Source organism: Bubalus bubalis, chromosome 3 (assembly GCF_019923935.1).
Source record: "Bubalus bubalis isolate 160015118507 breed Murrah chromosome 3, NDDB_SH_1, whole genome shotgun sequence".
NCBI lineage: Eukaryota > Metazoa > Chordata > Mammalia > Artiodactyla > Bovidae > Bubalus > Bubalus bubalis.
Window position 1 is genome coordinate 24,147,489 of NC_059159.1, and position 16,858 is coordinate 24,164,346.

General features: G+C 38.0%; 1 protein-coding gene across 3 annotated transcripts in view; it reads left to right on the forward strand.

Moving 5' to 3' along the window:
* The first annotated feature begins 2,723 nt into the window (after positions 1-2,723).
* Positions 2,724-16,858, forward strand: part of NPEPPS (aminopeptidase puromycin sensitive) — a 111,142-nt gene continuing 97,007 nt past the window's right edge. For 2 of the 3 annotated variants that reach the window (XM_006074327.4, XR_003107807.2), the window contains exons 1-2: positions 2,724-3,128; positions 10,874-10,958. In XM_006074327.4, coding sequence (XP_006074389.2) covers positions 2,871-3,128; positions 10,874-10,958 — 343 coding nt within the window. In that variant the 5' untranslated portion in view covers positions 2,724-2,870. Of the gene's footprint in view, positions 3,129-10,873; positions 10,959-13,165; positions 13,299-16,858 lie in introns of those variants that run through there. The other variant, XM_025280244.3, reaches the window with a different exon arrangement.

Here is a 16,858-nt window from a genome sequence, read left to right on the forward strand (position 1 = left end):
AAGCAGAAGTTTTTCTGGAATTTTCTTGGTTTTTCTATGATCCAACAGATGTTGGCAATCTGATCTCTGGTTCCTCTGCCTTTGCTAAACCCAGCTTGAACATCTGGAATTTCTTGGTTCACATTCTATTGAAGCTTAGCTTGGAGAATTTTGAGCTAGGCTAGCTCAAAATTACTTTGCTTGAGTGTGAGATGGGAGAAGGCAATGGCACCCCACTCCAGTACTCTTGCCTGGAAAATCCCATGGATGGAGGAGCCTGGTAGGCGGCAGTCCATGGAGTCCCACAGAGTCGGACACGACTGAGCAACTTCACTTCCACTTTTCACTTTCATGCATTGGAGAAGGAAATGGCAACCCACTCCAGTGTTCTTGCCTGGAGAATCCCAGGGACGGGGAAGCCTGGTGGGCTGCTGTCTATGGGGTCGCAGTCGGACACGACTGAAGTGACTTAGCAGCAGCAGAGTGTGAGATGAGTGCTCTTGTGTGGTAGTTTGAACATTCTTTGGCATTGCCTTTCTTTGGGATTGGAATGAAAACTGATCTTTTCCAGTCCTGTGGCCACTGATGAGTTTTCTAAATTTGCTGGCATATTCAGTGCAGCACTTGAAAAGCATCATCTTTTAGGATTTGAAATAGCTCAGCTGGAATTTCATCACCTCTGCTAGCATTGCTCATAGTGATGCTTCCTAAGGCCCACTTGACTTTGCACCCTAGGATGTCTGGCTCTAGGTGAGTGATTACACCATTGTGGTTATCTGGGTAATTAATATCTTTTTTGTATAGTTCTGGAGAATTAGGAAATAGGGAAGCTGCAACAAAATTTTCCAGGAGGGAAAAAAAATGGCTGAGTCTTAATGCCAGCTCTGCCATTTACTAGCTGTACAACCTTGGGCAAGTCTCTAAATCTCTGTGTGTCTGTTTTCTCATCTGTAAAATGGGGATAATGGTGTCGACCTAAAAGAATTGTTGAATGGATTAAATGAATTAGTACATGTAAAGTGTTTAGTAAGCACTCAATACATTATTATTAGATTAACAAATTATATTAGAATTATTAGTTTATGACCAAAAATGGTCACAGGAATGCATCCATGCAACAAAAGGCCCCATCTCACATCTTAGTTTGAAAGGACTGCAGCTTTTCAGTCTGTCTTAAAAGGTTTGTAGGATTCAGAGGATAGCAGGACAGGCCTAGAGTTCAAGATGGTGCTGATCAATATATTGATAATAGCTATTAGTCACATGTGACTGTTAAGCACTCAGAATGTGCCAAGTCAGAATTGAGATGTGCTGTAAATGTAAAATATACACTGGATTTCAAACTCTTATTTTGGAAAAAAAGTTGCATATATGCATATATATATATATATATATATATATATATTTGGCTGCGAAGCTTGTGGGATCTCAGTTTCTCCAATCAGGATTGAATCTAGGCCATGGCAGTGAAAGGAATCCTAACCATCAGGCCACCATGGAACTCTTTCATTAATATTTTTTATTGGTTACATGCTGAAATGATAATATTTTGCATATACTGGGTTAAATAAGATGTATCAATTTCACCTTTTTCCTGTTTTTGATGTGGCTATTAGAAAATTTAAAGTTAGTTAGCTAGGTTGCATTATATTTCTATTGGACAATGCTGGTTCAGTACAGCCTTCAGCACTGAGTTTTGACAAGGGGTGCTATATAAGAAGGTTTTATAAAGGAACATGGGGATAGATAAAATCTCCTCATCCTTGACACTTTAAAACATATTTAAATATATACACATTTATGTATAATATATATTTATATTAAAAATATATGCCTCAGTGAGATGCCTATAAAACTGAGGGAGCCACAGCTAATTTACCTTTAAAAAGGCCACAATTGGTAAAAGGTCTTTTATGACTATAATTTTTTTGGCGCACTGCAGGGCTTGTGGCATCTCAGTTCCTCCACCACGGATAGAACCCAGACTCTGTGAGAGCACAGAGTCCTAACCACTGGACGGTCAGGGAATTCCCAGGTCTTTTTTTTTTTTAAGTAGAAACAAAGATGAAACCAGAAAAAAAGTGAAACATATCTTACTTTTTAACATGAAATCATGAAAACAAAACTTCTAACTTTTGAAAGCCCTTGTTCAAAGGTCCAAATCTTACTGATTTTAGTAACCTGGATTATTACAAGATTTTCTGACAAAATTTTTCATATCATCCCTTGAAGTTATACTGAAAACAACAAGAATAATTACGGCCAAAGAGACTCCAGTCAGGGCTTTCTGTTGATCTGGAGCTAAAAATCTAGGCTGGGATTTTGCTCTAAATTGGTATTTTAACATTTTGCACTGACCAACTGCATAGGTTTCTACTCCAAAGACAGGCCGGGGGGTGGAGATGGGGGTGGTGAAGGGAATGTGGGGGGCGGGCGGGTGTGATAAGGGAGCCCTCACACCTTTTCTCTGCTTCTCAAACCCTTCCGGGCTTCTTCCGGCTCCGGGAGCAGTCCGCTGTCCGCGGCGGCGCGGACAGGTGCAGCGCCAGCAGCCCCCTCCCGCCTCCAAGGCTCGCTCGCTAACCCGCATCCTCCCGCCCAGCCGGCCGCGCCCTCGCCGCTCCTTCCCCTGCCTCGGCGCGTGCGCGCACATCGGCGGAGGCGCGCCCGCCCCGCGGGGCCGCGCACGCAGCTGCCGCCGCCACCGCCTTCCCTCCCCGCTGGCCCTCCTCCCCTTCCCTCCCCTCCGCCCCCTTCCCTGTAGGCAGCCGGCCCGCCAGCCCGCCCGCCCGCACAGCCTCCCTCCTGGCCCCTGGCGCTCGGGCTGGGTCTCTTCCCCGCCCCCAGACTCCCCCGGTCGCTCTCCTCAGGCGGTCGCCGGCGCTCGGTGGATGTGGCTGGCAGCCGCCGCCCCCTCCCTTGCTCGCCGCCTGCTTTTCCTCGGCTCTCCGCCTCCTCCCCTCCTCCTCCTCCTCAGCCGCTCCTCTCGCCGCCGCCGCCGCCTCCACAGCCTGGGCCTCGCCGCGATGCCGGAGAAGAGGCCCTTCGAGCGGCTGCCTGCCGACGTCTCCCCCATCAACTACAGCCTCTGCCTCAAGCCCGACTTGCTGGACTTCACCTTCGAGGGCAAGCTGGAGGCCTCCGCCCAGGTACGGCGACCCTCGGGCGCCGGGGGCGAGCTGCCGGGCAAGCAGTTAGGCCGCGCCCGCGGGTTGGGCTGGGGGCCCGACCGGGCGGGCGGGCCTGGGCGCTGCGGACCTGGGGCTGGGGAGGCCGGCTCGGGGATGGGCGCGCCCCTCTGGGACGGCCGCTGGGTGCCCGGTCTATGTGCTCTGCCCTGCTGGGCTGGGGCCCGGGCCGCGCGCCTCTGGGGCCAGCACACCTGTGTGGGGCCTCCCCCAGACCCTGGCCCTTCTGGGCTTAGTCGTGGTCTGGGAGAGGCTGGAGGGTGTTGGGGAGGCCAGAGGGGTCATCGGAGTCCATGCTCAGCCTTTTCCGTCGTTCTCCCTACGCTCCACGGAGGACACTTTGGAAGGGGCAGTCATCTGGGACTCCGGCTGCCGCGCGTTAAGAGAGGAGGGGATTCTAGAAGGGGGAAGAGAGTGAGAAGGGGAATGTTAATCCCGTGCAGCCTAGCTGAGTTCTCCCCGCCTGCTCCGGCCCAGGGGCAGGGTTTCTAAGATGATCCGCCCCCTCCCCCTTCCCCTCTAGTGACAGTGCAGCAGTGACTTTGTTCTCTCCTAACCTCTAGAGAAGCTGAAGGAGGACCCCCGTCTCCGCTTTTCCTCCCATCTTCTAGCTTTGCAGCCTTTGAAGCAGGTGGATTTATTGCTACAGCGATGGTTGCTTAGCAGTACCCTCCTCTGCAAGAAGCCATTAGTTTTAGTATATCACTGGTGAAAATATTCCATTACTCTTCATTGCAGTTTTTGGTGAATCATGCTCCCCCGCCCCTCCCCCCGCAGATTATCTAAAGTATTGTTTGATTTTGGAGATCGTTAGTATTGATGCCCTACAAAGGTCAGGAACAATAGACATTTGTGATATCGTGTTATGTGATGTATTATGTGACGTTCCTGATGAAAAATGGGAACTGTTTACTAGTACCTTTAAATATCTTGTTGTAACGATAGCTTTAAATATCTTTTACTTGTTACCTTTAAAAAGAATGATGATAAATATATTTGTTTCATTTCTTTTCCTACTGCAGTTAGGGGGAAAAAATCAGTAGGCCTCAATCTTAAAGAACAGGGTGTATGTAGCAATGAAATAAAAGAAATGTAGACTAGCATAGCGTTGGAATGAATTGAAAGTTGGCAGTTGTATTTGAAAGCCGAGTACTCACAGGTTGAAAATGTGTCTAAAAGTGTAGAATTAAAAAGTATACTGTCAGATTTGGGGTGCTTGTAGGAAAGCATGAGGGCTCTGCATCTAAAGATGAAACTTAACCCTGTGAAAGTCAGGTGATTAAAACATTTTCCATTTAGAATATGAATCAGAATGAGTGCACCCTGGGTCTAAATTAGGATTTGAGAGGGTTATTTGGGAGACTGTTTGAGCCAAGTGACTATAGAATGTTTGATATATATTGGCTGGGGGCAGATGGGAGGGAGTGTAAACAGTAGTGTGTCTTGTGACTTGGCAGACCTGCGGGAAGAAGGACCTAGCAATGAATGAGTTCGCATTATGTCAAAAGGCTAACATTGAAAAAATCATTTTTTTTTAAACTCCATAGTTGTTTTACCCCATAATGGATTCATAATTTTGAGAAGTATACCCTAATAGGTTCATAATTTTGAGAGGTATACCCCATAATGGGTTCATAATTTTGAGAGGTATAGGGAAATTTTTCAGAAAAAAATTGCTAATAAAGGTTTTATTTAAGTGTTATGGTAGAACAGCAAGCAGTGACATGCTTATCCGTTTTCTACTTGGCCCATTTTCTACTTGGCTTTTTGAAAGAAATGAGAAATATATGGCAGGCTGGTTCGGGACCTTGAGGGAGCACATGGTAATGTACAAGGTATTAGCAGGGACTTGTTAATCTGATACAAGGAAGAAAACAGGTTTTATTAAAGGAAGATTGGACTTTTTAATTGTACACATTGCCGCTTTTGAAAATGTAAAGAGGAGTTAACATTAGTAAAAAGTTAACAGTTGTTAGCATATATTGATGTTTTTGAAATAGATTGGAGCAGTAAGTTTAACCTATGGGATTAGGTGGTATCTGATTGTGGAAGTCTAAAAATGTGGACACAATTATATCTCTGGAAGCCAAATTGATAACTGATATTGTGTCAGTCCCCTAACAGTTTGGAATTACATTGCACAAAGTATACAAGTTGCTTGGTTGCTTTAGTTGCAAAATTTTGTAATAAGCCCAGAGTATTTGTACAGGTTACATGTTAGAAATTTAGTGGATTTTTAACCAGGCCTGGGTGTGGACTCCTGGAGAAGATGAATTAGTCAGTGTGCACTGATTTAAAAAATAGTTGTCTTTTACATAAGTGTGTGTGGTCTAATTCAGCAGGTTTTGAAAATGTGTTATCATGGGCCTAGAAAAATGGGACATTCCCTTTCCCCTCGTTTTACATTAGGATATGTGAGAGGAATAGACTTTCATAGCTATTTCAAATTCTGACTCTCTTGCTTTGTAGGTAATTCATTTAAAAATAGATTACAAGTTTATGTGAGTGGTGACAGTTCCTGGTTATGAGTGTATAGTGCTTTATACAGTAATTGTGTTATGGAAATAGTTTACCTGTGCCAGAGAAATAGGAGTCAGGATATACTAAACAATCCCTGGCCTCTGCCAACAAAATATTCATGATGGAGATGACTAAATTGGCACTTTGAGGAGAGTTACAGATACAGTAGATTGTTTGGCAGACTGAAACTTGGCACCTAAATGGATGTTATTGTCAACCCTGTGTTACAGAAGTTTCTGCCCAAATTTTGCAGATTTTCTATGCAGTCATTTTGGTAGGGGTTTCTTTTTTTTTTCTTTTTTTTTTTTACTTTTAAAAAAGATAAAAGTAATTAATTTTGTCCAGCATTATGCTAGATCACTACATGGTCTTAAAGTAAATTTGAAAGATTGGTCATAAGGAATTGAATTTGTTCAGATTTCTATTATGTTTCTTGAAATGTATCATTGAGGAAACCCCCGAGTATAAGAAAGTTTTGTTTGGTAAGTTTTATCCAGTATCAACTGGCAGTGAATTCTGCGGTGAGTTTTCCAGATAAATGAAGCTTACTCTTTGAGACACTCAGACTTTAAAAAATATTTACTGATTCTATGGAAATATTTACCTTTTTAAACTCTGTGATTCCTCATATTCTAGGTTTTCTAAATACTGAAAAGCATTCTCAATATGTCACTGATACTTATAACCATAGATTACCCAGAACTATGTACTATAATTTATTAGTTTCATATTTGTTCTTTAAAGTTGTCTTGTTTTTCTTATTCTCAGGTTATTACTTGCTTCTGTTTGTTGTTGCTCCCTATTGTGCAATTTCTTCCCTGTTCTGTTTTACTAAACTTGATCTGAATAGCTCTAAGTAACCAAATAAACAAGCTTGTTTGAGCTTAAAATTTTTTTCTAAATGTGTTTGATGGATTCTCTTCTGAGTGAAAGGTATGAGCTTTATTGTATGGACTTTGTGTCATTGCTTCTGGTTTCCATAAAGGCTTTATTTTTTTTTTTTAACTTCCTGGTTCTTGATAATTGATATTGTACAATGCAGCCTACATAAATGTGGTCTTGAATAGTAAATTATCAGTGAGACGTCTCTGAACTTTGCTACATAAATGAGACTGTTCTTACTGTAAAGTAAATCTTACTGTAATCTGTATGTGAGTCAGTGTCAAAGGACTGAGCCTTCAGATAGCTGTTTTGTTGTTGAGATTAGTTCTCTAGATCTTGGAGATTCCATTTTGAACACCATACAAGTATGTAGTTCTCAGTTTATTTGGCCATTTGCAATCATTTTAATATTTTATTTTAAATTCAGAAATATTTTAAATACAGAGAAGTAACCTACCGCTTAGATTTAGCAGATGTTAGTGCTTTGTCCCCTTTGTTTTAGACTTTAGATGTTTTTTGGAAAATAAAATGTCACAGATGCCACTAAAGTCCATTTCCATCTCTTCCCACCCTCACCCTGAGCGGTAAATTCTCTTTTTTGGTAGGTGTTACTTCTATGTATGATTTTAAAGTTTTATGGTATATAAACAATAAATAGTAATGTTCTGTATGTTTACTTGTTATATTTGACTTTCTGCAGCTTGCTGTTTTTAGTGGCTCTTTTGTTAGAAAACTTGGCTCAATTTGTGTTTACTAATTATTTGCTCCTTATTGTCTTTAGAAATTATAGCATTGTTCCACAAAGGCAATGATTATTACAAAATTTTAATGATGAAATTGCTTGTTAGGCAAAGTGAAACTTGTCAAGCTTCAGACTGACTGGTTTTTGGAATTGTCAGACTGGAAGTTTCCTTTTACTAAAATCTCAGGGTTTTAGCAATCAGGAAAAAACCCTTTTGAGTCTTAATAGTACATGTAAGGTGTGTTCCTGAGTGACTGTGGTAAAGACTCATTCAGGAAAAAAATTGTCTCAGATTGCTCCCTTTCTCGCTCTTAGGAAACTTCCATTGCAAAATTGTTACCAGTGGTCGAGTTGTCTCTTCAGTAGAAACGTTACTTAGGGTGGTTTGCTTTAGTTGAAGTACAGTCTGTATGGGACCCCAAGAAGACTTAACTAGCCGTAGTTTGAATTTAAGAAAGAATACACTAATAACCCATTTATTCAGAGCACCAGATGGAAAGGTTGAAAGTAAGTTTGTTATCAATACAATTTATATGCCCACCTTTAACATTCTGCTTCTATTTTAAGCTTGGAAAGTGAAGATCTTAATGCTGAAATTCTTTTGATTTATTACTAGTTTTTTTTTTTTTTTAATTGAAGTATAGTTGACTTACATTATTACCTGTATTTTTGATAGTGGAACATACAAGCAGTATTCAGTAACATGATGATGTTAACCTGTGAGAAATCACTGAATCATCAGGTTAGAGCTCTTGTTGGTAAAGCATCAAAAAGATCAGTGTGATAGTTGAGTGCATTCTTAAGTCCTGGATGTTTTAAATTACATTCCTTGGATGGTACATAAGAGTATGCTGATATCCAATATAATATATATGTGCTTTATAATACAGCACATTATTCTTAAGTTTGCTATCCTTTTGATTAAGTGCTTTCTAAACCATTAGGTGAATGCTGTTAGATGATATTCAGATTAATATCTTTATGAGTAGAGCACATTTAGTCTTGTTCTCTGTGCATGTGTCCGAATAATAACATCTATTAAAAGATTACTGTGTGTGAGGCACTAAGTGGTAAAAGAAACACTTTCTATGGATTATCCTGTTGTTTATAAAGTGCATTTCTAATATGAGACAGAATATACTGTCTGATTTTTGAAATTTGAGTATTGCCTTCCAGAAATGGCAGTACTCTGGAAAAAAAATTAGTTGCTGTTCAACAAGCAGCTTAATTCATTAGTATAAACTGGTCGTGGTGTTTGTTGTTCAGTTGCTCAGTCGTGGCTGACTCTTTGTGACCCCACGGACTGCTGCACACCAGGCTTCCCTGTCCTTTCTACAAACTGGTGGGTTTTCTCTAAACACAGGAGGAATTGGAATGTACTTATAACTGGATGTTGTGTCCTGGGCCTTTCCAAAGTACAAACACTTTTCCTCAATTCGGTACAATAGTAGTGAGATAAATGTCATTTGGCATATGTAGTGTAGTACAGGTATCTTGACATGGTAGATTAATTGCTTGGCTACCATTAAATTCATTGTAGATGTTGATGGATGAAAATAAAAGTTGCCTAGGTAAAGATTAAGACATGTAACTAAACCACTGTTGTTATTCTCTATGCTAACTTCAAACCCTGGAAAGTTTTTTATTCATTTTACCCTTTGGTGCATATGCTAGAAAATGCTTTATTCCTGTGTTTCTGAAAAAAATTTTTAAAGTCAGTTTGTGAAAAGGCAAGGTTGTTTTTTTCTTTTTGTTTAAATGTAGTGCTATAAACAGTCAGTTGGGATTAAAAGTTTTAGTGTTGTTTAGATGTGTTCTGGCAAAATAAACAGTGTGAAGAAAGGAATATTACCACTTACAAAATTAAAAAACTGTTCACTGAATGGTATTTTTGTTTAGAAACAGGAAGATTTAAGAGAGGATTTTGTTTTTTATAAGCCAAAATAGTTTCTCTTTATATGTTAAGAGATTTTGACAATCTGTTATAAGTTTAATAACATACTGTCTATAATTTAGGCCAGGTAATTTTAATTTAATATTAATCATATGTATGTATTGGTTCCTAATAAAATAATTACTCTTAGGTAGGTTTTTCATACAGATTTTATATTACTCTGTTTCTTTACTTAGTGTTGTGGTCTGTTCAGTGACCTCAAGGCACTGTTGACTACAGTTGGTTTTGTTTGATCTACACAGTGTTTTTAAAAAATCTGAATTAATTGTCATTAGTTAAAAATTGGGAGATTGCACGTAAAATTTGTATTTGTGGCTTTTTAAAATTGAAAGATCTGGCAACATTGTTTTTTTTTTTTTTTTTTTTTTCCCGTATTTACCAATAATAGGTTTGCTCCAGGAAATGTATACTTCCTCCTTCCTTTGCACATAGCTTTCCTTTATGCATAGCCTTCACCTGGCCTACTGTACTCACCTGTTTCATTGGCCTCTGTGGGCATTTCTTTGTGATTTAGAACATCTGTGTTTTTGTTATTTTAGATTTAGACTGTTCAAATGTCTGAAAATGAATTTGAAGTTTTGTTTAATGCAACAATTATATAAAAACAAGGTTACAACCAAATTGGAAAATGAGCAGGGGTTATGAATAAGTTGCAGAGGAAAACTTAAGGGCCAAAAAAGAAAGAAAATGAGAGAGGGAGGGAGGGAAGAAGGGAGGTGGGGGGGTGGTTGTAGAAGTTGGGGAGAGAGAGAGAAAGAGAAGAAACAAAAGAGATAACTAATGTTACTAGCGATTAGAAAAATTCTCGTTTAAACAACAGTGGAATACAGTGCAAAGGTTATACACACTTTGATATCATTTGTATAAGATTAAAAACATTGCTGTTCTTTATATATGTAACAAAATTACTAAACATATATGAGAAAGATATACATTAGCTTAGGATAGTGGTTATCTCTAAGGAATGAGGAAGAGAGGAAGGGGCATTCTTTGTACCTATATTTTACTTTTTCGGATCTAAGTCAAATAAGACAAAGCCGTAAAAGTTTATTTAATCTTGGTGGTGAGTCATTAGTGTCTGTTACATTCAAGATGTTTCTTTGGGAAAAGAAAAAATTGAGAGTGTTTTATGAAGTTTTGACATAGTTTACGATACCAGATTTCTTCCTCTATTTTTACAAAAAGAGCATACACTCATGATGGGTATGATATGCAGGTTGAGATACATAATTATTTGCAACATGTAAGAAAGGTTTCCTAATTAAAATTTGTTTGAAATTAAAAAATTTAAGTTGTTTTAAATCAAGGTTTAAGTGGGGGGAAAAAAGGCTTTTATTTAGCTCGTTGGTCAGATACTTGAATTCTGTGAAATACCTAAGTATTTATTATTGCTTTGAATATTACCACAAAAATGTGAATTGCTTTGGATATTTAGAACTAGTCATTTATTTCTACCATTGTTGCATCAGTACTTAGTTTAGGTTTTAGTCATGTCTGGATTTTTTAAAAAATTGCCTATAACATATATTAGGCCAAGATGAAGATGTACATATTAATAATCTAGGCTATTTCTGACACTGCTGACTTTTTTTTTTTTTGCCATCTTAGGTGAGGCAGGCAACCAATCAGATTGTGATGAATTGTGCTGATATTGACATTATTACAGCTTCATATGTACCAGAAGGAGATGAAGGTAAGCGCTGTTTTCCCTTTTAGTTTGCTGTCTCCATGTTTGTGTATAGTATGTACTTTTGTGTGTGCTTTGGTGTGTGTGTGTGTTTAATACATACACTTCAGATTAAGATATCAATGTTTGTTACCTTCAAAATAGGAAAATTCTTTAGATGGTCATAGGAGATATTTGAATAATATGAAATAAAGAAAATGTCACAATTTTATTTCTACTTCAAACATTAAGTTATTTTGTGACCCTAGGCAGATCACATTTTCATGAGTGTAAAATAAATATAATACCATTCACATAGATCTGAAGAGTTATTTTGAAAAATTAAATACTTTGAACATGAAAAGTTTCTCAAGCAGACTAGTTTATACGTGAGTTTCTTAAAGTGTTTTTTTTAATTCTCTTAAACAATAGATTAAAATTGAGATAGTGTTACTCATAATTGGGAGAAAATATTTGCTTTATGAGATCTAATGTGAAGGTTAGAAACTAAATGATGGAGTTAGTTATAGAGGAAGAAAATGTTGAAAAGAAACATAGCATAGAATGTGTGGGAACTCAGCATCTTTAACAAAGAAATATTTTAGATCTTGTAATTACAATAAGAATTAAACTGAATAATCCATTTCTGCCTGAATTCTTATTCCACATAAACTGCTTTTGAAAAAGTTACCAAGTTTGGCATGAACTCACAAGTATATCAGTTTTGGATCTGGATTGCTCTTTACTTTTGACTTGACATTCCCTGTTAAAATGGCTTATTGGTTAGTCTTTGCTACTGAGACTTTGCCTCTTAGAAAATCTTCTCTTTTGTTATACATTCTTAGAAATTTGACCTTTTGATTTACATTCTGTATTGCTATTTCCCTTTTTCATAGTATACTGAAAATAAGCATACAAGTAACATTTTAAGGCCTGGCTATATGTGTCTCCTCAATTTTTCTTAAATTATCTTGTCCATAGAAAGATAAGATATGTATCAGTTGAACATATTATTGCCAAGAAGTACTTAAGTTTAGTTGATTGTAAATGAGGTCAACTGCTGCCATTTTAAGTTAGAGGAACAGATCCTTCAAATGGACTTTGATTGAGTGCCAACTTAAAAAAAAAATCTTTGGTAAATGAAAGAGATTATTTAATTTCTTTAACGGAGGAAAAATCGAAGCACCTTAGGTAAGCATATCAAGGCAAGCTTTCTTTGTTGTAGGTAGAGAGCGTTTAAATTCAATATAGGGTTTCAAAATGTTGTTAAGTTTAGCTAGATAGAACTAGCAACATAAATGTGTATCCTCCAGTTGGCCTAGTTACAGCTCAGGTTTGTTTTTATCCTCCTCTACTAAAGTGGCAGGAAAAGAATTCAGAGAATTTAAATGTTTGAATATGTGTAACTGAATGTGCCAAGTGCATAAAGATCTGAATCTTAAGGAAGCAGTGTTAGTATTCTTAATGAAAATTGATAGGCAATAGGATTTGGAGAGAGATTCATATAAAACATTAAATGTTTTTAGATACGTAAAATATTTTCTTCAGAACTAGCTAAGGTACATTTCTCAACTCATCCTATAGCAGTAGGAAAAACCTGGAGTCATGTGTAAACCCACTTAATTTTAGAGTATAACAGAATAGGAAGTTAAATTAATTTGATACTTTAAGGAGACAGAAACAGATTTGGCCTTCCAGATATATACAAAGCTTAATTTTGCCCTTAGATATGGAAGCATTTCTTGATCTTTATCTTATTGGGAGACTGTAGCACTGTTTCTTTAGAAACTAGTAGTTGTGAACTTGACTGTCAGCTTCTTCCAGGGCTGTAAGCTGGTGGCAGGGTAATAAATGAGTCAATAGGAGAGATAGGATTTTTTAACCCAGCTAAAATTATCCAGTACCTATTAATATTTATGATTGCCTTCTGGAAGACTGCTTTACGTATCTGTAGCCAAAATCTTGGTGCTTTAAGGTAAAATCAGAAAATTATTTGAAGGCATGAAATTGTTGCTTCTGTGTATAAATTTTTAATTGATGAAAAAGGCCATCTTGTGATATGTGCAGTAATCCAGATAGATCTACTGGCATGTCTTTTTAAACTAAGGCACTGCCTTTTAAACAGAAATAATTTATTTTAAAACCTATTTGAAATCTTACTTTGTAATTTTTAAAATGAGAAATCAGTAAGAAAAACGGCTGAAAACTGTTTTTTTACTGTTCTGCACTTCAAGGGTTGGTGAAATCATTAGCACTTAAGCCAGTGCAAGGAATGCACCTCCCTACACAGTGCAGGGATTAGTATTGTCATCAGCTTCTGCAAGAGAAATACGAAACTTTTGAGTGCCTGAACTCAGGTCCTGACAGGTAAATAGTCTTTTAATTTATCATTAATAGTTGATGGCTTGGGCATAATCACATAGAGAATGATCACTTGAAAGTTTTGTACCAACTTTTCCCTTAGTATACTCTGTCAGGTATGTGTTTGTAGAATTAGCTATGTAAGAAAAAGCTTTTCTATTGGTTACATAATATATCACGCAAAGTTCTATTATATAGTTTCAGATCCACCAGCATTGCTTTGGTTTAACCATATAAAGCATGTAAATTTTAACACATTTATTCTTGAAGTAGAATTGTGTATTTCAGTATGACGCATATGTGCATGTGTATTTCATGAAAGGATAAAACAGAAATATTGCCAAATATTAATTTTGAGTAAAACTATTCAAAAACAAGAAGGTTCCTTGCATTTGATAATAAGCTTTTATACAACTATTAGTAACCTTTATTCTTCCCTACAATTATGTGTGGATTAGTAAAAACATTAATATACCACTTTCTCTTTGTGATAGAATTGTTTATGGCATTGTTCTGAAAATACATATGTGACTAATTAAGTGCTAGCTCTCAAATCGGGAAGAGTGAAAGAAGGGAAGGTATCCTTTTCCAGTATAAATGTACTAAAATATGATACCACTATTCATATGAAAATTTTTAAAGAAATCTGAATATAACTTTAGTTATACTAATAACAATATAGGGTAGGGCCTAAAACTAATTCATTCGACAAACTTGAATGAATTGGGCTGGATGTAGGAAGATAAGAAATTGGGGCAGAGGCTGAACCGAAGAGTCTATATCTCACATAAATATATTAACATTTTAAACAGCTTTTCTGGCCAAACAGAACATTTTTGTGGGTCAGAATGCTGTTGATTTCGCAACCTCTGAAGAGGGATTTCAGGGAACTGTGGTGTGTTATGCATATTCTTTATCACTTGGACATGAAGATAAGACTTGAGCATAGATGTATCATTAAAAAGAGGAAAATCCCTTGTTAGATTCTTCTTGGTTCTTAATTGAAACTGATATAAATTATGTATAATATGCCATTACTATTAAATATGTTAAGCAAATAGTTTTAGTTTGCAATATGAGTTCCATGGTATGTATTTTTTAAAAATTCAAAATATAGCATAACATCTTTTTTTAGGTAGCTTTTAGAGTTTTTGAACACTAAAACAGCATTATTTTTGAGAACTTGTTTTTATTTTGTCTTATGTTTATTTGGGGACTTCCATTATAGCTCAGTTGGTTAAGAATCTGCCTGCAATGCAGGAGGCCTGGGTTCAATTCCTGGGTTGGGAACATCCCCTGGAGAAGGAAATGACAACCTACTCCAGTATTCTTGCCTGGAGAATCCCATGGGCAGAGGAGACTGTCCATGGGGTCACAAGAGTCGGACCTGACTTAGCGACTAAACCACCACCACTTGTTTATTTGCTATTGTTTTTTCTGGACTGCACCACTCTACTTATGGGATCTTATTTTCCAAACCAGGATTGAACCTGGGCTCGAGGCAGTGAAAGTGCCAAACCCTAGCCACTGGATAGCCAGGGAGCTCCCAGGTTTTGGAAATTTTGAACATAAAGTCTATTATGTGCTGTTACTCTTCTGAAGAATAGATAAATTATTGCATAAGCTTGCCACAGTGTCCAGGCTACATTAAGGAACCAAATATTTTCCTGGTTCTCTGGTAACTATCAGGGCAGCTTGTTTTCAGAATTAAATGTTTATTTTATTTTTTTAAATTAAAAAGCTTTAGTTTTTAGAGTTTTAAATTTAGTGCAAAATTGATGAGGAAGTATAGAGATTTCTCTTGTACCCATATGTACAGCCTCTCCCACTATCAACATCCCAAACCAGAGTGGTAAATTTGTTACAGCAAATGAGCCTACATTAATGTCATTCTCACCTAAAGTCCATAGTTTAGAGTTCACTCTTGCTGTTACACATTCCATGGGTTTTGACAAATATGTAATGACGTGTATCTGCCACTGCCATTATAGTATTGTACAGAATCTTTTCACTACTCTAAAAATCTTCCTGTGCTCTGCCTATTTACTCATCTTGCTCCCTGGCAACCACTAATCTTTTTGCCATAGTTTTGTCTTTGCCAGTTTGTCATTAGTTGGAGTCACACAGTATGTTGCCTTTTCAGATTTGCTTTTTTCATGTAGTAATAAGCATTTTTCCATGTCTTCTCATTGTTTGGTAGCGCCTTTCTTTTTATCTCCGAGTACTGTTCCCTTGTCTGTACATAAGTTTATTTATCCATTCACCTGCTGAAGGTCGTCTTGGTTGCTTCCAAGTTTTGACAGTTATGAATAAAGGTTCTGTAGAGGACATAAGATTTGAACTCCTTTCACTAGATACAAAGGAGCATGATTGCTGGATCCTATGATAAGAGTGTGTTTAGTTTTGTCAGAAATTGCCAAAATGTCCTCCAAAGGACTCTTTATCATTTTGGATTCCAACCAGCAATAAATTAGAGTTCCTGTTGCTCCTCATACTCCCCAGCATTTGTTGTTGTGTTTTGGATTTTAGCTATTCTATAGATGTGTAGTGGTGTGGCATTATTTTAATTTACAGGACCGTAATGATTTCTTGCCATCAAAATATCTTCTTTGGTGGGTATGTTCAGGTCTTTTGCACAACATTAGTTGCATTCATGCGTGCTCAGTCTTGTCCGACTCTTTGCAACCCCATGGACTATAGCCTGCCAGGCTCCTCTGTCCATGGAATTTTCCAGGCAAGAACACTGGAGTGGGTTGCCATTTCCTTTTCCAGGCGATCTTTCCAACCCAGGGATCGAATTCTGTGTCTCTTCCGTCTCCTGCATTGGCAGGCGGATTCTTTACTACTGAGCCACCTGGAAAGCCTGGCACAATATTAGTTGGAAAAAGAACAATAGAACAATATTAGCTGGATTGTTCTTTTTCTTATTGTTGAGTTTTAAGGATTGTTTATACATTTATTTGGCTCCATAGGGTCTTATTTGTGGTGCACATGTTCTTTGTTGCAGCATGCAGGCATCTCTAGTTGGTTTGTGGTGCACAGGCTCTAGAGTGCAGGCTCTGTAGTTGTGGTGCACAGGCTTAGTTTCCCTGCAGCATATGGGATCTTAGTTCCTGGACTCAGGATCAGACCCGTGTCCCCTACATTGGAAGGGAGATTCTTAACCACTGGACCACCAGGAAAGTTCCTGAAGCTTTTAATTTTAATGAAGTCCAGGTTTTTTACTTCTTTCATGGATTGTGTCTTTGGTGGTGTTGTATGTGAAAAGTCTTCACCGTACCCAAGGTCAATTAAATTTTCTTGTATGTTATCTTCTAAGAATTTTATAGCTTTGTATTTTACACTTTGGTCATTGATCAGTCCCTCAGTTATGTCCAACTCTTTGCTACTCCATGGACTGCAGCACGCCAGGCTTCGCTGTCCTTCACCATCTGGAGCTTGCTCAAACTCATGTCCATTGAGTCAGTGATGCCATCCAACCATCTCGTCATCTGTCATTCCTTTCTCCTTCTGCCTTCAGTCTTTCCCAGTATCAGGGACTTTTCTAATGAGTCAGCTTTTCTCAT